Genomic DNA, 23,049 nt, shown 5'->3' on the forward strand with positions numbered 1-23,049 from the left:
AACTATGAAAGGTTTGAAGAGCCCAGGATGGCAAGAGAAATGTCAGTGAGGATTTAGGAGTTTAGAGTAGAGGAGGAGGCAGGCAGACTGCTATTACACAAGGGCAGAAAAAGTGAAAGAGGGCTTTGATGACAGCTGTAAAACCACAGACATGAATCTGTTCACCAAACCCTAAAATGTGAGTACTAGGGGATATGGCCTTGAACTCTGAAATATTATTTTGAAGACTATAGCAACATGATAAAAACTTGAGATGTGTTAAATGAAAGAAAATTAGAGTAACAAAATCATATTTAGCACATGACATATGACTATAACTATATATAAATGATGTATGTGAAAGGGAACCGGAACTAGGAGAAACGTGGAGAAATACAAACATTTCTTTTATAGAATGGCAAAAGTAAGGGGAAGATCTGTACTTCATGGATTTTTATGATGTTATTGATATAAAAATTTCAGAGACTAGAAAAGAGTAAAGAGAATTCATTTTTCAGAGCAGAATGTAGGTCACATCTAAAGTGTGTAACTGGCAGGAAACTGACGGGGTAAGAGAGAAATACAATCTACTAGCTGTGAAAAGGAATGGTGTTTAACTGATTCCACCTGACAATGCCTTGCTCATAAGTAACACAACTCAATAACTTGCTGAGGCTTAATTGCTCCTGGGAAAGCCTCTGACTTAATTTTGTTCTCAAAAACTAGAGAAAGATCGAGAATTTTAAGTTTACAATGGGAAAAAATAATCACTTAACTGAGTGTGAAATTCCAGACTGGAGTTTCTAGAATACAGACCTCAGATTATTCATATACTGCTCTGTCCTCCTGGTTTTTTTCTCCCCGGAATTCATGGTGTACCTTAAGGGTTTGTACCCAAACATGGTTCAGGTACCTCCCCAAAGGCTCACGGCCCCTGAACCATGGCAGTAGCTCCCCCCAACCTTTACTCTGACGTTCCTTACCAGGGTCTACAAGTGCTAGACGCTTGTCTCGGGACAGAGACGCTCTTTCCTCCTGGTTGAACATTCTGTCGATCATCACCATCTCAGCAGAGGGATTGATCCGCTGAAAATGAGAGAGGCCAGTCATTTCAGATACCTTTTAACAAGTGCCAACATCTCCCTGCACCTTTGGAGCAAATGAAGCAATTCGGAATGAGGAGCTAGTGTCTAGGGTCTAGTCTGGTCCTATTTAGTCACATTGGATGATTATTTTTAAATTGTAGTTTTTGGGAAAAGGTAATTTATACATTGGTACAAAATTCAGAAGGTAATAAAGGGGATGTGAGAAGCGCCCCTGACTTATCTCTCCTGGAGGCACCTGTGGGCCCAGCAGTGTCATATCCTCTTCCAGGGATATTTTATGCACACCCATGTGTTTACATTCTTCTTTGTTTATTTTTGCACATACACGGTAGTGATTGTACAATCTGTTCTGTACCTTTCCTATTGCCCTCTCTACTTAATAGTATGTTGGAAATCTTTTCACATTTTACTTTATATTTTGGCATTTTAATTTGTATTCTGCTATGCTTTGTGTTTTTCTATTGAGGATTTCCTTAAAATTATATTTTGCTATACAGAATCAAATCTTAAATTATATTTGTGAGTCCTACTAACATGCAAATTTATGGCAGATATAAGATAATGTGACCAAATAAGTGGTCCTTTCCTAAAAAATGAAAGAGCTAGTCTTCTGAGGTCTCGGAGTTTTGTTTCAGAAATGGTGTCAATGTAAGAACTATTTCAGACTTTGAAGGCACAATTTTAAGTGTGTGTGTGTGTGTGTGTGTGTGTGTGTACACACACACACAAATATAAACAAATACAATATATATTAGTAAATACACACATCTATACATATTTACACTACATTATATACATGTGTAATGTAGTTGAACTGATTTCCCAAGGTACATTTTCAAAGTTGATCTCAAATTGAAAACCACTGTAAGAGATCAATTTATAGGCGGTATGACTTTAGAGCTACTTCTCAAATCTCAAAATAGGTTTGGTCTTTCTGTTATTTGCTGAAATATCTTATTCCCTCCTCTAACTGACTGCTTTGAAATTAATTTTCTTTCAGTTTGGACTGATGACAATGTTTTGAAATTAGATAATGGTTGCACAACCTTGTGATATACTGAGAACCACATAGCTGTACATTTTAAAATTAAGTGGGAATTTTATGGCATGTTAATGATCTCTCAGTTAAACAAGACAAAATTAATTTTAACATTTGTCATCACTTGTCTTATCAGAAGTTACTCTGAACAGTTGTCACTGGAGAGGCCGCCCCATCTCTGGAGAGGCAGGAGACAGCTTCAGAGCGTGGATGGGCCTGGGGGGGTGAGCCTGCTCTGTGTCTCAGCTCTGCTCTCACTAGTCTGCAGACTTACTAGCTGTAGGATGTTTGGCAAATTACTTAACCAAAGCCCTGGTTTCCTCACTTAGAACTAGGAAAACCGCAGCACTGATTGTGATTGACCATGTTTAGCTGTTTTTAGTGTAAGTTTTTTCTACAGCCTTTTAAGTTACTGGGAAAATGTAATTCCTTGAAGATTTTTCTCTCTGAATTGGCAGCTGTGAACTGTGTAATTGAAAAAAAAAACAAAACCATGCTTGGTAGCACAAACTTTACCATGGCATCTTCTAGGAGTAGGAATCTGTATTTGTTAAGCATAGCTTGGGTCCTTTTTAGGAGCTGAGTGGCAACTGTTTCAAATTCATCGTCAACTTTAAAAAAAGAGAGAAAAAAACAGTAAGAGAGTGCAAATCACCACTAGGTCTTTTATTTTATAGGACTGAAATGCTTTACTCTTCCCTTATTCAAACATGTCTTGTCTGTGACAGTTTTCTCTTTATAGATTAGCTCTTCCTTGTTTAAACATGGTGCTTCTGCTCTGCTTTCCCTCACTGTCCATTGTCATGTAATCACAGAAACTAATTTCCATACTAGTTTATTTTAATTTTAGTTGGGAAGCCAAAATCCTAATATTTTCAATATCACCTATAAAAGAAAACCATGTAGCACAGATCAGGGATGAATATCAATGAATAGAGAATGATCTGCTAGCTTAGATGATCTAAGCCTCCACTCCCTTTCAACAGTATGAAAAACTAAACAGCTGAAACCATGAAGTTGTCTGTCTGGGCTGGGCAGACTAGTTTACGTAAAGATACAAACTAGCTCATGATGTCTTGTAGGTTGTGGTACTGTGGCTCTGTCTGTCGGTCTCCAAAGGTCCCACACTTTCTACTGCTCTCTTCCCAGAGTCTCCACATCCCTATTTAATTCTGGATCTGACCCCTACTCCCTGCACTTGCCAGGGAAGCTCACAGTGGACAGACCCAGACCACTACACTCAGAACTGAGGCCGGATCCACGGGCGCAGACTGGTGGAAGCTGAGGGAGGGATGAAAGCAGTGGAGCGGAACTAATGAAGTCTAGGCTTGGGAACAGTGGTGGAAAAGAGGGTAGAGCCAAGGTGCACAGCAGGGAAGGCAGAGCCAGGCCAGGCATCAGAATGGGGAGAGTTCTAGGTTCAGATAAGAGGCCCTTATCCTTAACATTTTTTGCATTTCTTGATACACAGCAATGCCCTGGACTAACTCTGGAACTTAAAAGAATGCTTTGGAGTGTTAACGTATCAAACTCATAAAACTGGTAGTAACAGGTAAGGGTGTGTGCTCTGCCTAAACACAAGGATGATTTCTATATTGCTGTGCAGAGTACCTACTTCAGAGCCATCCCATCTGCAGCCAGCAGTCCAAACAATGTTTTGGATTTACTGCTCCCAAATTTGTCCACAAAATACTCTGATATTTAGGTACCCCTTCACAGCATATTGAGAAGAATAAGGCACATCCCTAAACATGGACTGGGAAATCAAGTAACTGGGAACAAGTTAGGTCTGTGATTAAAAACAATAATCTGGCTACGGTACGTCACTCTTGCTCTTCCATGTAGCTGGTGTCAGAGTGGCATGCTTACCTCTCACTCTTACAGCCCGCTTACCTTTCTTCAAGTCTTCCTCTGTGGGCATGGAGCCCTGGCACACGTGGTAGGAGAGTAGCCTCTGTACTGCATCACTTAGTGATCGGAACCGACTTTTATCAGGTGTCACAGCGTGGGCTTGGTCCCTCTGTAACTGCTGGAGAATGCTTTAAAAGAGAAAATGCCAATGTCAGAGGAGGTCATGTGAGGAAATCTAATCATGACAGTTATCTGCATGCAAAGAACAGCAGTCATGCGGGAATGTTGTTACTCAAGATGCAGCAGTTATCTTTACTTCAGTTTTACGTTTTGTGCACCATGGTGCTTTCAGAGTTTGGTCTGTCTCTGCAGGGGCTCAAACTATTACCCTGACCTTAAACAGCAGTATTCCCACAGACCATTCATGCGTGGGCACTTACACAAAACTTGGCAATGCTTGACCATTGGCCAACTAAGCTTATGCACCATGTAGGTTCTTAACACAGGGATTTATCAAACCACATGCCTCCTCAGAGACCCTGAGGCCAATCACAGGGGGTGTGGTATGCTAAAATGACACCTAGTTTCAAGAACAGAGGAGCAAACAGTAGGCTCAAACTATATTCGAAATATTTACAGGTCTTAATGGAAACAAACTATAGGAAAAGATTGAAATATATTTCAAAGATATTATACATATCATTACAGTCTGACTTTTGTTGTCTCTTTATTGAAGGTTAGGAACCTAGAGACAGTTCCAAGCGAGCCATTTCCCAGGGTCACTCACAGAGTTTCTTTAGTTAGTTGTTTTGCAGCAGGCCTCTTCTGTCCTCCCGAATGACTATCCACCTGAAGACAAAACACACTTCTCGTTATTCCCTTTTGCAGAAATAATATGCAGAATTTACTTACACATAAAGGTTACTGTCTTGAATATTTTCATTCCCTATCAAGAGCATATTCAAAGGATGCAGACTTTGCCCTGCTAAAAAATAAAATGAGCAAGTCCGAGTCCTAGACCCATTCAGCAAAGATGCACTATTGCAGGCTTTTCCCTGGAAGGACTCGGCATGTACCTTAAAGTCTGAATCTCCAACTCCTTCTACAAGTGCACCATTACAGTTTTGAAGAAACATATTTGTGGTTTCCAACTCCATGAACATCTGGAAATTCAGCAGCTACTCCTTAATTCGGCTTCTCAGTGGTAAATACGGAGCAAACACATTTGAGCTCCTGTCACCCCTGGACTGGGTGTGTGGTCTAGTTGCATATGTCATGTGAAGGAAACAAATGTGCCTTACGTCAACCTGAGAACTGAAGCCAATCCTTCACTGAGCATTTCAGGCAGGCCTAAACTACAAGTTTCATTAAACTTTTAATTGGTAAGTTTGATGGAGAAAAAACTAAGGCCTAAGGAAGTTGAAAACAACTGACTGATTTTCTATCCTTCCTAGACTGGTGGCTGGGTTAAAAGACCACAGGGACTGATTGTTTCATGTGTCTGGCTGCTACTGCAGGAAAAAGCTCTCTTGCTATAACTAAAGATCCACTTTTGATGTGCCAATGAGTGATATCATTCAATAGTAAGCTACTTTTTAAAATTGCCTACTATGTGTTGGTTTGCTGCTGATATAGATATATCATCAGCTCATGAGGAAATGATAGCATTGTAATGAAAACAGAATAGACACATTCATCCTATAAGCATTAACATAAGGAGGTCTGGCTACCAGGAGGCCCGTGAACACACTCTCGTGGACAATGGAGCGGACTGCAGACAATGCCAGGCGGCAACCACCACGCAGAGGACCACACAACCACACTCTTGCAATTATGCTAAACATTAAGAAGAAGCTTTGCAAACTGTTCTCTACCTGAACAGATGGCTGGCCAGGAGATGATCCAACCACTTTCTCTTGCTGTGGCTGTGCGGTTCCTAAGGACACTGGTATAACTTTGCTTCCAGAATCCTGCCCTATTAGGATTAACACATAAAACAATGTTCAACAAAAACAGTAAATCAGGCCCACCGTGTAACCTCTAGAGTCCAATGCATACAGATTGCTGAACATTCTAGAAGGGAATTCTTTATCATGGATGCTTGCTGTGAGGAAGGAGAACAGAAAGTATATCTATCTTCAAAAGCACTAGAGGCAGAGGTAAGGAGTATTAAAGCCTATTTAAGTAGTAAATAGAAAAAAAAGTAAATAAATGATAATAGATAAAAGCTGTCAAGGCTACAGTTTCAAATTATCTAAGGTCTGAGGGGTAGGCCTTAAGCCAATAATCTGTTAGTATTACCAAACCCCCAAATGCTCACAACTGAAGGAAAGGGAGGCCCAGACAGGGACTGATTAGGAATGTTCACACTTCAGTCTTTTCTGGTACCTTTGGGGAATGCGAGTGTTCAAAGCTTCAGAAGAGATGAAGACATAGCTCACAATACTTTTACTAGTTGGGGCGGGGGCAGGGGGATTCTAAATAACACATGTACAGCAACATGAGGATAGTTCCAAAGACATTTGTGCCACAGAATCCTAGATTTCATTGTTCCTAAGCTGCACATCTTTTCATATCATTTGAAGTGTCATAATTTAATTAGAAGTGCTTTTCTCTTTCTTTGTATATATAAAATGATATACAGATGCAACATGGTCTATTATTTGGGTGGAAAGGATACAGAAGCAATGATCAGAGTGGAGATGAAGTCACATGAGAAAGACAGCACGCAGAACGAAGGGCTTGGGGGAAATCCTCAGGCGTGGGGAGGAGGGAGCAAACGAGGAGGGCTTACTACAAAGGCTCCTGACCTGGCAGTGCCGTGCTCAAGAGGCTGGGGATCTGCGCTGGCCTCAGGCCATCTGTGCTCTTGGAAGTGGAAATGGGGGATGTCTGATTCAAACATTTTTTCTGAGCCTGTGAAAAATATTACCAAAATGGAAAAATTAAGTGCATGACTAAAACCTTTAATAGATTACTCAAAACACCAATCATGCCTGTCAGCACCTAGCTGGCATCACCTTGAGGTCAGACTACGAAACAAAAGTGAGTGTGTTACTACAGTGGGAGAGCTGCTGACTGCCCTCTAACACCTACGGCACTCTGCATTTTCTTGATGCCTTTCAGCAGGGATGCTGAGTTTATACCATGCTGATTTCTTGCTCCTGGAACTGCTGTGTTTGTGGTGCTTAGATGCAGAGCCTGAGCTGGGCACTCGGTTTCTATCCCTGGGTAATTTTATAATATCACGCCTGCAAGGATTCTGGCCCTGACTGTCAGTTCCTATGGGGGAGCTGTACAGACTCTGAGCACCTGGTCCAGGCGCCAACCGCAAATCTACTGTCAGTGTTGCTGTGTAGATGATCTCACATACATTTCACACCTGCTGTCTGCTATGTCTCTGGATCACACCATGTCAACCTCAGGTGGCATGTTATTGGGAATGTAAATTCACGGAATATTAGCTTGAGGAAGCTATTATTAGAAAAATTAATGTGATGTTTAAACTGCTGTGTGCTTCTTTTCTGTAAATGAGGAAGACGAACTAGATGGTGTTTAAGGACTACCAAGTTCTTTTTTTTGTTTCATTTTTATTTATTTATATTTTTTTATTAAGGTGTCATTGATATACACTCTTATGAAGGTTTCACATGAAAAACATTGTGGTTACTACATTCACCCATATTATCAAGTTCCTCCCCACACACCCTATTGCAGTCACTGTCCATCAGTGTAGTAAGATGCCACAGAGTCACTACTTGTCTTCTCTGTGCTACACTGAAGGACTAAAAAGTTCTTTTAGCTCCTAGAAAATGTTACCTCTGTAATGCATTTAAAGTAAGATGATAAAGGGCTTTTAAATTACTGTCAACTTTTAATCATATGTTATTATCACTTCATAGTGCATTTTTTCTTCCCTTTTATATTTTGTATAGCATCAGTAGATTTAGAGTTTAGTCTAACCATCCCCATGGGGCACTTAAACTATGACCTTGGCCTAAGTGAAATGTTCCCAACAACCATTCATGTGTGGACGCTCACAAAGACTTGGCAACGCCTGGCCAGCTAAGCTCATGTTAACATTTAGGTTCTAAATAGGTAATTCTTCTAAACAATCAGTTATCTACTTTGTTTTTTTTCTAATATAAAAATGGAAAGGGATTTGACATCACCCAAGGTAGACTGGAGGAGGTCATTACAAAGCTGGACATGAACACCTTGCTCATCCGTCCTTTAACAGGGAAGGCAGACCTGCCCACTCTAGGCAGACAGGCTATACAGTCTTAGGAAGAAAACTACCAGGGGAAAAATCTTCCAGTTTACACAGCATTTCCTCTAGAATATAACTGCACTCTCCTACCATAGGAAAGCTGCTCACTCAGAGGACACCTGGGCTGTGGGGAGGCCTGGGGCAAAAAGTGAGTACAGGCCTTCCTCACAAGTATTTCCAGGTGAGGAACACTAAGGGTGCCCTTAAATAAAAAACAAAACAAAAAAGTTAGGAAAATGCGGTTTAATAGGAAAGGCTATATACTTGGTGGGACTCTGAAATATGAGAGCAACAGATGAATAGATGCATCAGAATATGTTCAAATGACCACAGGCCCTACGACAGTGCTGCTAGTACACAATATTTGGGAATTTCCTTCAGTATGCCTAGTTCATACAAAACAATCCATACTTGTTGCTTTAAAGTGCATAACTTTCTTTATAAAGATGGTAAATACCTAGCGTGATCTCCCACTTTATCAGACATGACCTAGAATGACTCCTACCCATTAAACAAATAAAAAGCAAAATCCATGCACACATGAATGCTAAAACTATACAGAAACATAAGGAAGAGATCATCAGGAGAGGGGTACTGGCAGTATTCTATTTCCTGAGTGATTATATGGATGGGGATTTGCTTTATAATTATTTGTTAACTGTGAACATTTAGGTTTCATGCACTTTCTAAATGTGTTCTACTTTACAGTACAAAGAGTAAAAGAAAAAACCCTAGAACAGTCTAATCTAATGTCAAAGCTTGAAAATTTGTCGTTTGAGAGGATAAAGTACTGCTGTATCTCAAAACAAGGTTCCCATCTGCAGGGCATACCTGTCGCTTGAGTATGGTATGTTTTACAGTCGCTTTGCCTGCCCGTGTGGGTGCTGAGCCTCGGCATCTGGGCGGTCTTATCTTCCTACTATTTCCTGTGCTCCTCACTGTATCCTTCCCCTGGGACCAGAACAATCCCTCCAGCGGTTACACTGTGGGGGAGAAGCAGGTAGGCCAGGGTGGCAGTAGAACTGGAATCCACCCGGGAACGTGGCCTGGCCCCTACACCAGAATGGCCTTGACCCACCCAGACTGCACATTTGGGAAGCTCTGCTGCCTGAGGGGCCGCTCTGCCTCCGGACATTTGCTGGCTGCTCCCAGGCCACTCATGCCCAGAGCGGGACTTTGGGGTGTCTAGTTCACTGCTGTGTCCCCAGCACCAGCACAGGGCCTGGCACCACACTGAGGACACAGTAAACAGTGGTTAAATAAAAATAAGAGAGCGAATTCCACTGCAGCATAAATCAGAGGAGCATAAATCAGAGGCGCCTGACCCTCCTCCCAGTCCAACCCTCCCTCCCCAGGAGCCATCAGCTTTCTCTCATTCCTCCAAAATTTATGTTATCTGCAGCTGATAATCTTTTCCAGAAATAAAATTGATCATTCCATTGTTTTTACTGAACTCTCAGAGAAGCCTTGCTCTTGAAATAATTTTCTTCACAGATAAGCTATTTTAAGAGTATTTTGAGAACTTGGCTCCAAGAACTCTGCTAGTATCAATGTACAATTTTAACTCTTTGAGCCCCATGACTTATTTTGATATCATGTGAACTTCCAGGAAAATCCCTATACATCAGAATATGTCAGTTTCCCCCTGTGTGGTACGTTTTGAAAGAAGCCAGTTATAAACTAGAGAGACGATGCTCATTCACCAACAAGCACATGCTAAATGAGGGAGACTGGGACCTGCCCAGCACCCTCTCCCCTGGGATGTGCCTCACTGTCACAGAAATGGGTTGGAGCCAGCAAAGATGGAGAACACGCGAAGGCATGTACCTGTCAGAGGGCATTAAGAATTAAAACCAGGGAAGGGGCACTTTTTTTTCTGCCATCTAGGTCAGCTTTTTTTTTCCTAGGTCAGCTCAGAGGGACACCTTTTCCTAACTTGAACAAAGACCCTGTACGGAGCAGCAGAGGCCCTGCCTGGCCACCTCACAGTGCCCATGGCCCTGCTCCTCTGGCCTGCTGCGGCTTACTGAACCACAGTGGGCCAATCAGACTCCCTCCTGGGAGTTGAGAACAGGGGTGGGGGATGAGAGCGGATGCCCAAGGGCAGTGGTTCTCAAATGCTGGTTTTGTAGACTAGTTGTATCAAGATCACCTGAGGAGATTCTGAAAGACAAAGTTCCTGGATTCCAGCCACAAAGAACAATTCAGAAATCCAATGTGGGACTTAGGAGTTTATAATTTCCAAAAGCTTCCCAGTTGATTCTGATGCATTCCTAAGTTTTGGAAACCACTGCATATGCCAGGCTCTGTTAAGTGCTTGGATAATAATGTAAAGCTGGGGGGTGACCACTTTGGTCCAGGAGAAGAAAAAATTTTCCAATATATTTATTGAAAATAATCTGCACGTAAGTGGACCCACACAATCCAAACCCATGTTGTCCAAAAGTCAACTGTACATTTTTTATGCTAATCAGTCTCTTTTCAGCCCATATTTTGGTCCTATGCTTCAGTCCATATATATAGCTGTTTAATCATACAACTTGATATCTCAGACTTGACAAACATATCCTAAAACAGAATTCATAATTTCCTTTCAAACCACAATTTCTTCCATGTTCTCTATATCAGGAACCTAAGCATCATCCTTGTTCCTCCACGGCAAGCCAGTCAGTAGAAAGTTCTGTCTAACCTAATTGTCTCAAATCCATTCGACCCTCACCATCTCTAGTGCTCCTGTGCTAGTGCAGATCTTCACTATTTCACACTTAGATTATGACACCAGCTTCTTCACATGACATACAAAGTCTGGTATGATTTGGTCCTTGCTCACGTTTCCCAGGCAAATCTTCCACACCTCACCCGAACTTGCTCTCCCTCTCTCTGTGGACTCTGTACTTGCTGTTTCCATCCCCTGAACATTCCTCACTCAGGCCCTTTCTGCCTGGATAATTCTTCCTTCCCCCTTAGCAGGTCTCAGACAGAAACCACCAACTCAAGGACACCCTGCCCCACTGGTTCCCTCTGGGCTGGAGGCTCCTTTTCTGAGCCTGGTGCTCTGGACTTCTACCAGAGTACTTAGATCCTGTGCTGCGGCTGTCAGCTTATCTGTCTGCCTCCTGCAGAGCAGCAGATTGCTGTAGCCCTGGAACCTGGCCCAGGCAGGCGGTAGGTGCTGAAACACTGCTGAGTGACTGACTCAGTGAAGGAAGCATGTAAGGCAGTTAAGTGATTAGTGGTGGGATAGTGCAGACAAGGCCAACAAAGAAACAGAAAAAGGTTTCATTCATCTAGCGGCTTTGGGTGAAGCCTGAAGGAGGAGAAGCGTTTAGACACCATAGAAAAGGACATGATCTCTAAAGGCTTGAGAACCACCCTAACTGCCAGGCCAGGGGGCTGTACTTTCTCCTGTGGCAATGGGAAGTCCCAGATGAAGTCAGGTCACCAAGCAAATGTTTTAGGAAGACTGATGTGGAAATCTGCCTTTAGGAGAGGAGGCCTAAGGCAGATTCATCACTTAGATAATGGTTATAGTTGTCTAATTACAGTAAATTAGGGTTGGGCCTTGGAAATCACATAGCCCAGTGGTTCTCTATCCTGGTTGCACTTTAGAATCACTTGGGGAGCTTTTGAAAAATGGTGAAGCCTGCAGCCCTTTCTCCAGACTGTTTAAATCAGAATTTATGGAGGTGAGGCCTAGGCATCCATATGTTTAAAAAGCTCCCCAGGTGATTTTACTGCACAGCTAGAGTTCTTCATTTCAGAGAAGAGAAAACTAGGGTTCAGAGAATGTAAGATATGAACCTAGATCACAAAACCAGTTACTGACAGAGCAGGACCACAAGTGCTCAAGGGAGAAGGGGATATCACAACTATAGAAACCTGCTTAAGCGGTCCTCCCCTGACCGAATTTGGGATAATTTAAGCATCGAAAAAATGATGACAGTGAACTCTGACTTCCAATCCAGCTCTTGTTTTTGTGCTTATACTGCAGTCCCTCTTAAAGTCTAGCTCAGAGCACGGGTGTAGAAAAGGAGAGACATGGGAGCAGTATGGCACAGACAGTCAGCAGGTAAAGTCTGCCTTTACGACAATTTGTCCATGCTCTGAACTTCTATCTCCTTGATTATGAAATGAGAACAATAACGCAGCCCAGGTAAGGATAAGAAATAATACGGATAGCCTCTGGTACTGTACCTGTTGTTAATAATATGGACATTATTTTCCTATTATTGGAAAGAATGGATATGAGACATTTAAAGAAGAATTTGTAGGATTTGGTAACTTTTTAAAAAAGGTATAGAAGGAGAGGAAAACAAAAGAATATCTAAGAACATCTAGATTTTAAAGTGTGAGTGTCTTAAGATCCAGTGTTGCACAGTGAGGCAGGCAGGCTGAGCTAGAGGGGAAGGGGATGTAGGTAGGCGCGGGGCGGGGCAGCTGTCAGCGTTGACCTCTACAGACATTGCAGCCGGTGGTGATCTAAGGAGATTTGGACTTCAAATGATTTGTTTATTTTTGTTTGATAGGCTGAACTCTTGTATGTTATCTCTTTTAATCATGGACTTTTGCATATCAGTTCATTTACAAGAAAGTTTAAATCCCATACGTTATTCTCTGCATTAAGAGATTTAAGTTCAGAGGGCCCCTTGGAGAAATGGCTGATTCTAGGTCTGGGCCAAGGTAATCAATCACAAGACTGCCTACAAGACCTTGTGCCACAAAGTGCTCAAAGAAGATGGGGACGTGCCACAAGTATAGAATCCTGCTTAAGCAGGCCTCTCCTGACCAAATTTGGGACAATTTAATCATCCAAAAGAATAATGAAAGAATAGATTGCAGAATTAAGTACAGAAAGAATATATGATCTTTTAGGGATTATACAGTGAAATAATATGGATGAGTTTATGGGTCTGGATTAATTTCAAAATAACATTGGGCAGGGGGAGGGGGAAAGTGGGAGCAGGTGGGGTCTGGATCAAACAACAATAGTGTGAATTGGTAAGCAGAGTGGCGGATTGAGCCTGGGGCTCATTACTATTTTGTCTGCTTTTGTTGGTGTTTATAATTCCCCATAATTAAAAGTTTAAAAATGAATGCAAACCCCTCCCCTCCAAAAACCAAAAAACACTGAGTTCACAGCATTACTGGGAAAAAAAAAAAATGAGAGGGAGAAGAAAAAGCTCTTCTTTATGGAAAAATCCCAGCCAATAATTGTAGACAGGAAAATACAATTTAGAAAATCATCATTTTGCACCCACCCATGTGTATTCAGGTAAGGATCTTCAACGGAGTCTCAAACCACTGGGTGAGAGGCTGGGAATAGTCACGTGGTCCCAAAGCACCCTCCTAGAGATTTCTCCTTTACAAAGGGCACAAGGTACCTTTGAGTATCTTGAGGAGAATCCTGGCAGAAGCCACCTTAGAATCGCCAGTAATAGGACCAACCAACATTATGTCCACCACCAAAACCATTTAGCTTAAATCTAACCATCAGGAAACAATCAGACAACTCCACACTGAGGGCCCGCCACAAGACAACTGATCTGGGCTACTGTGGACTAGAGACACAACAATAAATGAAATCAGTGCTCTCTGACTGGATTCTAGAGTGAAACATTGTTGTAAAGGACATTTCTGGGTCAGCTGGAAGAACTTTGATGTAATTTAACTGTATTAATGTTAATTTCTTGGGCATGATAGTGACATTGTTGTGTTGAAGAGGGAACTTGCCTTTAGAAGATGCCTGCTTAAGTATTTAGGGGTAAGAGGTCAAGACGTCTGCAACTTGCTTTCAAGTTCACAGAAAAAAGTGTGTGTGTGTGTGTATGTGTGTGTGTGTGTAGAGAGAGACACACAGACACACACAGATAAAGCAGATGTTGCAAAATGTAAACAACTGGTGAATCTAGGTGGATGGGTTCACTGTACCCTTCCAACTTTTTCTGTGGGTTTGAAAGTTTTCACAATACAAAAGGTGGGGTGGGGACTTAAGTTTATTTCACAAGAAGCTCATTACATTGGTTGCCTGTGGGACAGAAGGAGGGAAATTTTTCACTGTAGTACAGCTGAACCTTGAACAACATGGACTTGAACCACACAGGTTCACTTCAGTATGTGAATTTTTTCCAATAAACATATAGGAACTGTAAATAAATATGAATTTCTTTTTCACATTACTTTTTCATTTTTGATATCTAGTATATGTATAAAATATACAGTGTTTTGTATCACATATGAATATTGATGTAGATATTGACAGATGATTCATCTTATAAACAGATGACATAAACTTACAGTATCAATACAGTACAGTACTGTAAATGCATTTTCCTTACGACTTTCTTAACATTTTTTTTCTCTAGCTTACTTTATGATAAGAATACAGTATAGAATACATGTAACATACAAAATATGTTGATCAACTGTTTATGTTATCAGTAAGGCTTCCAGCCGTCAATAGGCTCTTAGTAGTTATGTTTTTGGGGAGTCAGGTTATACACAGATTTCTGATTGCATGGGGTCAGTGCCCCTGACCCCTGTGTTGTTCGAGGGTCAACTGTATGTACCCTTTGTGTACCTTTTGGAGTGCAAACCAAATAAATGTATTATCTATAACAAGATAAATAAAATTTGTATTTCAAAACTTACTTCTCTTAGTGTTAACCCTTTATAGTATCAAAACTTGCTGAATTAAATTTCCCCAACCAAACACTGAAGACCCCAGATAATGGTATTTTTGTTTATTACAATGTTCTACAAAGTAGTTTATATAGAAATTTTGCCCAGAAATTATAAAGGAAACGAGTCACCATAAGTGTTTCTGGATGTCCTGGGGGTTGAAATTTAGATGACACCTCAACACTTTTCTGACTCATTCTGCATCCAAGGCTGTGTCCTCATTCCATTCCAATACCCCTGATGTTTTCACTGTTCCAGAAAACCTACAGCAGAATACATCTGATAGAATGCAACTGACCTAGTTCCCAGTACTTTTTTGGCATTAAAAGTCACACAAGATTACTTCAGAGCTGCCAGTGTAGGCTTCTTGTTACTTTTGGATAACAGAAGTTTTGGGAGTCAGAGAGAGGCTTTTTTCCCCATTGAAGCACTGTTTATTATGTACGGAAAAAAATACAGGAAAGACCATGCTGTGGCTAATTATGTGTAATTAATTATAACAAACAGAGCAGATCAGTGCAACACGATCCTCAAGTTATACAATTAAATAACATCTATGATGTGTGCAGAGATAGGTATGCATATGCCGCGCCTGTGCTTGTGTATGCAGAGGATATCTCTGGGAGGATATAAGAAGCCTAGAAACAGTGGTGGCCTCTGGGAGGGAAACTTGGGCACTGGTAGAAAGACCGACTTTTCATGCTAAATTATTTTGGAATTGTTTTAAGTTTTTACTAATTGCATATTTTATTTATTTTTAAAAATGCATAAATAGGTTTTGATAGATGCTGTCCAGGTATCATCCCCTCTGTACAGGGTAAGTTTTTAAAACCAGAAGAAAATGGAAATAACCTGTAATTCTACCTCAGAGAACTGCTACTAATGTTATACTGTATTTCCTTCTAATGAAGTTATGTACTAACTTCTAATGCCGTTTCTGGATGTTTCATAAATAGGAGGGTTTTCTGTTTTCTAATTTACCACACTGTCCCCATGATTTTTCTAAAAGAGAAAATTTTACATTTAAATGTGCACTTAAAATTATTTTGTGAGCCTTTTCCCAGATCTTGTTATTTTTGGAAAACATTTTAAGTGGCTGCATAGTACTTCATCATATCCAATAATTTTCCTCTTGGACACTTGGGTTTTTTAGAAAACTTTTTTGCAACCCAAGTACAGAAGAGTATCTATGTATATTAAATTTTGAGTAAGAAAGGAAGGGGAATAAGACAGTATACATGTATCTGCTCATTCAAGTAAGAATAAACATGAGATAAATAAACTAGAATTGAGCCAGGTGACTATAGGGGATGGGGAGACCTGGCAGGAAAGGATGGGGGTAGGGGGGCAGGTGAAGGGGCAGGGAGGAGCGAGCAAGCTGCTCTTGGCACACTTTTGGCAAAGCCCTGACTTCCAGCACCATGCTAAAGGTTCACACATTCAAAAGAAATTAATAAGTAAAATCAATAAGGATAGTGGGGAAAGAATCCTAAAATGAAACACAAATAAGCAGAACTACATTTCAAATGAATAGCATAACCAACTAAGGAAGGAGGAAAAAACTACTAACCTAAGTACTGTAACTTTTGAGCACAGTGTTTTGACTATCCGCCTTCTAAGCAATGACAGAACAGCAAACCAATGCTGAAGTCTAATCAGTGGGTTCGTTGTTCATAGCGTTACGGATTAGCAATTCTGAGACTATTTTCTGGGTACTCTAGGATTGAGCAAACAAGTAAACATATTGCAGAATCTTCCTCACTGCCAGAAAAGAGAGTTATAAATATGGAAATGTTACAAATTCGTTTTCATAGTGGTATGGATTAGCACTTCTGAGACTATTTTCTGTGTGTTCTAGGATTGAGCAAATGAGTAAATAAATTGATGAGCTGCCTTCATCACTGTTAGAAAAGAGTTACAAATATGGAAAAGGAGACTTGGATAATGAGCCCGGTGGCCTTGGATTAGACTTGGAAGCATCAATTTGAATTCATGGTTTTTAATATACATTGATAGATAGATACAGAGGTGGAACTAGAACATGCTCAGAATGACTGGGCCCCAAAGCGACAGGACTTCAAGGATCAGCAGATGAGGTGGGGGACCATAGCTGGTGACATTTGAGATGCTTTTCAGATGCATAATCCTTATGTGACTTTACTGATTAGCCATAGCAATTTACCTGCACAATCACAAGGTAAGAGCAAGTTCAGATACTTGGTCAATTGACAGTTTCCTGGGACCCACCCCCAACTAACTGCCAGGCATCCCTGTTGAGTGACTCTGAGTCCCTAAGCCTTTCCAGTTGGCACCCAAGGAACAGCCACGATTTCATCCATTTCACACTCACTTGACCCAAGGAAATAATCTAAAATAAGCTTTCATTTTAAATGCCCACACTACATTCCATTAAGTATATATATATATTAATATTGGCTCTTACTGAGTACTTGCTATTTGCCAGGGACTATGGTAAGTGCTTTATGTGGATTATCTCTTTTAATCCTCCCAATGACTCCATGGGATGGTGGTGTTAGGAGGAAAATTAAGTCTAGAGGGTTAAAAATAAAGCTTGCATTCAAATCCATGAGTCTGTCTTTAGAATTTCCACTCTAAACCACCGTGCTACACTGGATAAACAATTTTAATTAAGAAGAAAAAAGGCAACAGGTTGAAAATTTTAGGTTAATAAATGGGGAGCCTAGGATGAAAATTATTTTCTATTACATATGCATTACATTTTTCCACTCTCTAATCATGCAAACACTCACTTGATAAAGGGGGCATACCTGACAGAAGAACTGTTGCTGGGTTCCTGCTCCAGGCATGTTACTGAAGGTGCTGGTAGATTTGGAAGAAGAAACTGGAAGACGATGACACACACTGACAGGTAATGGAGTCCTGTTTGGCTGGGTCAGCTGGTCTCCCGTGAAGTTCACTCCTGATGCACCTGACTGAACCGTAGACCCAAGGCTGGGATGGGCAGTGCTGGACGAGCTGACAACAGGGAACCGACTAGGTCCGGACATGTTAGTCACTGAGGGCATGGTGGCGAAGCCAGGTCGTCCTTGGGAGATGCTGCCCTGCCCAGGTGACAAGTGTAACACGGTTGGTGACACCTGCTGCAAGGGCACCTGGCCACCGGCAATCTGGGGAGAGGCATGGTTGAGTATCACGGGACTTCCGGAGGCAGCAAATGTCTGCCCAGACACTAGCTGGACGGCGCTATTCTGGCTGTTAAGCATCTGTCCAGAATATGGTTGGTTGGTCCTGAGCATGTTGGAAGAGTTCCTGTTCAACATGACATGCTCTGAGGCCACTTGGCCAGAAATGAGCTGAGAGGGCTGAGTCTGAACAAGTTGCCCATTTATGGTCTGGACGTGGTGTACCGAGTTGGAACTGACGGAAAGGCTTGTAGGTATGAGGAACTGACTTTGGGGTGTGTGAGGCTGGCCCATGGGAGAATGAATGACGATACTGCCACCAGCGCTGCTCACGGCCTGTGAGGTGACTGGTTTTCTTGTGTTCTGTTGGTTTACAATGTTCACAGACATGTGCGGACCAACTACCGAGCCCTGGGGTGAGCTGGCAGAGGCAAAAGAGATCCCTTGTTGAACATGGTGCTGCTGTATTCCCAGATTGTTCACATTGTATGTGTTTTGTTGACCCATCTGGAGAGGCTTTGGCTGGATATTAATTGGGACTTTATTTGAATTTGGTGCAAGACCCCTTTGTATGATGATGTTATGCACAGGTAAAGATGTTTGAAAATTTGTGCTGTTAAATGGAACGGTAACAGGCTGTGCTACTGGGCTGGAATTGGAGTTCCCAAACAAGGCGTTGCCATTAGGGGTCTGTCTATGAACCAGAAGCCCTCCACTCACATTTGATGGAGCTTGCTGCCCGCTGCCCTTTAATATGATTTGAGAGCCATCTAGGTTATTAATAGTCATCATGGAAGGTTGATTAGCAAACGACCCAATTAGTTGAATATGACCAGAACCACCAATCTGACTGCTATTAGACAAATGCTGGCCGGGAACACTGATGCCCACATGTTGCATGAAGCCATGTTGCACACCCACTGTATTGCTTGCAAATGATGCTCCAACAGGCACATGGGTCACCCCGATAGGCTGCAGTGTCTGACCTGAGTAATTAGAAACATTAGAAGCCTGAGTAAAGGATGCTGATGAAGAAGGATGAAGCTGAGCTTGTGCAAACTGTTGGCTTGAACCTATACTGGCATCCAGATATGCCTCTTCTGCCAACGTCTGTTCAGTGATATTGGCCTCCTGCAAGGATTTCTGAAGAATGTCGAAAGGTTGGTCCTCACTGAGATCAGGGAGAGGAGAAGACTCAAGTTCATCTTCAAGAAACTGAAGGCTACTTGAAAGTGGCAGTCCATCACTAGGCCCTTCTCCAAGTTGGTTGCTTACAGCTTTGAGGGATGACTTAGGATCAGCATTCTGAAAAAATAAGCAGTATGTTACATATCCAACCTTTGAAAGAGGTTCTTAGAAAAAAATTAGTCTCACTTTTGAATATCAGTAAACATAAGAGTCTGCTTTTCAGGCACAACTCTCCAAATTGCTTATCTTATTCTGATACTTCATTTGCTTAGTAATGTTGTTAAACATTATTTTTGTAGGTATATGCATTCATTGCTCTGGTAAATTATTTTATAGAAATGGGTAAATAACAGGAACACACCGATGACTACCTGGAGTTTAGCTTCGTTTTTTTGAGATATGGCACAGACTTCATTTTCCAGGATTGGTCCTAGTCTGAGACTTAAGGGGGCTCAGCCCAGGGTTGTGTGTGTGTGTATCCAGGAGTGGGCCACGTCTAGGCCTCAGTGCCACAAATGTCTAAGAGAGTTTTGGGAATTCTGAGTGTTGTTCTAATAGAGGTCTGCATCCCAGATGTAGCACTGTCTTTCCAGGTCCCTCAAAACTCCCCTAGTTTCAACCCTCCCACCCTGGGTGAAACCAGTCCAGGTAAAAACAAGCTTCCCACATAAAATGAGTGAATAGTTATTTGGTATCTTAGAAGGAATCAGGTTATTATGATACTTTAAAAATGACTTCAGTGTCCTATTCAAAAGTGAAATCCCATTAACATTTGGTTATCAAGCACCCTGTGTATTAGTGTCTGTCCTTAAACAACAGGCATTCCAATCAGAGACAACACAGGCATATGAAGAGAATTGACCACGGTCACTGATAAATAGCATATACTTCACTGACAAGCAGTTTCTCATGGGACATGTTAAAATTATAAAAGAAAATATATGGAATCGACAGCTATTTAAAATAAGGTGAAGACAATGTAGATATATTTAACACTACTAAACTGTACCCTTAAAATGGATAAGATAGTAAATTTTATGTTATATGTAAACACAATTAAAAATGTAAAAAGAAAGTGAAGAAAATAATTAAAAATAGATCACTCAAGAATGAATGTTCCAACTGGCAAAACTGTAGAGATCCTCAGCTCTCAGCTAGTAAGATGCTGGGGGCTGGATGATGCAAAGAACTAAGTGGGAAAGCCAAGACTAGTTCATTCGACCGCCAATCAATCAATAGTTGAAATGGGATGAATGTGGAAGGACTCACAGGGTCATCTGAAAGGAAATGGGGAAAGCAACTGAAAGAAAGCAAGGAGGATATTTTTTTGCAGTGCAGTCTCAGGGCAGCAATGGCTAACTCCTTCCTGAGTGGTGCTACATGCTTTAATGTTTTCACAGTGCACAAATTAATAGACTGTAGGTTTAAATGCCCATATTTTTCAGAGCTTTTAAAATATTTCTACTATACCTGACATGATGCAATAGAAGTTCCCAGTAAATACACATGAATGAAGCAGTCTGAAAAGTTAGAAGTAATTTTCATGTGGAAGGCGGAGAGCAGGTAGGTAAATAAAAATCATTAATGTGGAGGGAAAGGCTACCTATCTACTTTATGTGCTTAATGGCATCACGTGCAGTTACTACTTGCTCAGAATGAATTTCAGAAATGCTACAGATTCACAGCCTTACAGAAAATCGGTGTGGTGAGATGCCCCTAGCTTGTGTAGGTGTCTTTCATGATTTGATCTGATGTACCTTACACACACTCAAATACTTGATAAAAAATTGTGCATTCCTAAAGGTTTTCTGAGTACTAGTCCTTTTGAAAGACGAAGAAAATAAAGGCTCTGATGATGATAAGAAGCCAACATTTATTGAGCACTGTACAAAGTAATTTCCATGGACTAGTCAGTTAATCTTAACCGTCTGCTGAAGCAGTTCTATTACTGTCCTGGTTTCATAAATAAGGAAATCGAACCTTGCAGAGATTAACGATACAGCCAGGGTTGCACAGCTGAGTGGCAGAGTGAGCATCCAGATTTGAGCAGTCTTTTTCTTGACTACCATCTATGGTAGAATAGGGTAGTTTGAAAGACTAAAGTAACATAGGCTAGAACACAGCAGGCTGGACACAGTCTCCAGGCAGGACTTCCCTATACCAGGTCAGGTTTCTTGTCTAGATGCTTATGAATATGGGCTCCAGAACCTGGTGGCCAGGGTTAGAATCCTAGTTCTGCAACTCCCGGCTGTGTATTGTGGGCAAGCACTAACCTCTTTGTGTTTTAGCTTCCTCATCTATAAAATATGAATAATAAGAGAGCCTACTTCATGGAGTTATTGTGAGGATTAATGAAGCAAATTATGTTAAAACCCTAATGTCCAGAACATACTAAGAGCTCATTTAGTTGCAGTTACTAATGTCTTTTTTTTTCTCATTTAAGAAGAAAATTCTTAGCAAGTAACTTCAATTAAGAATAGTTTCTTTAAAGTTATATAACAAGGTTCAGAACATTCTCATATGACTTTCTTAGGTTGTGACATTTCTGAGTCATTTTAGAAGAAGGTTGAAAGCTTAGGAAAACAGCAAAGTATATTTCATATAACCTTTGCATCTCCCTAGCTGCTCAATAAATACCTGAATGAATAAAAAAAATTTCATATAGCTGCCTTCACTAAGTAAAAAATAGTAAATATCAACACTTAATAGATTTTCCTTCTATGTCAATTATAAAAGACAAGGTAACAATTCTTATCATGATACAAAGGCACTTAAGCCTCAATTCACAAGGCATCAATGAAACACACTTGATCACTGATTACATTCAGTTTCCAATACTCACACTAGAGTTGGCGAAAATTGAGTTTGAATTGGCTGCAGAGTATCCTGCATTAGTCAAGTCATCATTGTTCTGCAAAGGTACAAATTCAATAAAATGAATATTTTAACTGTAAAGAGGAAATGAAATTTATATCTGTGATGGTCTAAGTATTACTTACAGATTTATTACTAGGTCCATGTAGAAAATAGTTCAATGCTTGTGGGTCTCTAGAAGACAAAAAAAGAGAGAGAGAAAATGGCAAATAAACACATTACCTATATTTAGGATTCAGTTTTACTATGATAAAAAAAAAATGACATATTAGCCTGAGTAAAATTCTCTCCCCATCTTAAAATGATTTTATTAATTTTTGTTTTGTTGATTTATTTATGTTCCATTTCTTATTATCACTCACTTCTGCCTCCTGGGATTTGTAAGAAAATAAATTTAATAAAGAATTACCTAATTATTATCCAAGTCTCTTTGTCTCATTTGTTAAATCCATACTATAGCTAAGATGATTAAGTTTTATTTAAGAAAACCCATCTGGTTTTAATATGCTCATTAGGTTGTTTTAGTACAGCAAACCCCAGACATTTGCTTTACCCTGATTTTGGAACAAGCATCTTACCCAATAAGATCAAGGAGACACGAGTCATCATCATCATCCATGACAACTATAAAGAAAAGGAATAAGAAAGCTCTGTTTCAGCGAAGGAGATTAAAGCCAGTAGCATCCGTGCAACATAAAAATATACTGTGTACTTTTCTAGGTGAAGAACTATTCACGGGAGTTTTTCCTCTACCTGATTCTTATTAATGGGATTTTAAAAATGTTGTGGTCATTCAAGAGATTAAGCATTCGGCCTAGATTGTTCTTATTGAGCACAAATCCTTAACTGCCAAGTCAGAAAGGAATCTAGACAACTCCAAGATAGTTGGCAGCGGCCCCT

General features: G+C 40.7%; 1 protein-coding gene across 5 annotated transcripts in view; it reads right to left on the reverse strand.

Annotated features, from left to right (window-relative positions):
• BICRAL (BICRA like chromatin remodeling complex associated protein) overlaps positions 1-23,049 on the reverse strand; it is an 81,247-nt gene that overhangs the window by 4,587 nt on the left and 53,611 nt on the right. For all 5 annotated transcript variants that reach the window (XM_017657052.3, XM_037005504.2, XM_073224826.1 and 2 more), the window contains 10 exons: positions 22,728-22,773; positions 22,275-22,323; positions 22,118-22,186; positions 17,713-19,392; positions 6,786-6,891; positions 5,850-5,950; positions 4,763-4,824; positions 4,018-4,163; positions 2,641-2,735; positions 963-1,065 (listed from right to left, as the gene is read on the reverse strand). In XM_017657052.3, the coding sequence (XP_017512541.3) occupies positions 963-1,065; positions 2,641-2,735; positions 4,018-4,163; positions 4,763-4,824; positions 5,850-5,950; positions 6,786-6,891; positions 17,713-19,392; positions 22,118-22,186; positions 22,275-22,323; positions 22,728-22,768 (2,452 nt within the window). In that variant the 5' untranslated portion in view covers positions 22,769-22,773. The remainder of the gene's footprint in view (positions 1-962; positions 1,066-2,640; positions 2,736-4,017; positions 4,164-4,762; positions 4,825-5,849; positions 5,951-6,785; positions 6,892-17,712; positions 19,393-22,117; positions 22,187-22,274; positions 22,324-22,727; positions 22,774-23,049) is intronic.

This window comes from Manis javanica, chromosome 16, assembly GCF_040802235.1.
Source record: "Manis javanica isolate MJ-LG chromosome 16, MJ_LKY, whole genome shotgun sequence".
NCBI classification, from domain to species: Eukaryota; Metazoa; Chordata; class Mammalia; order Pholidota; family Manidae; genus Manis; species Manis javanica.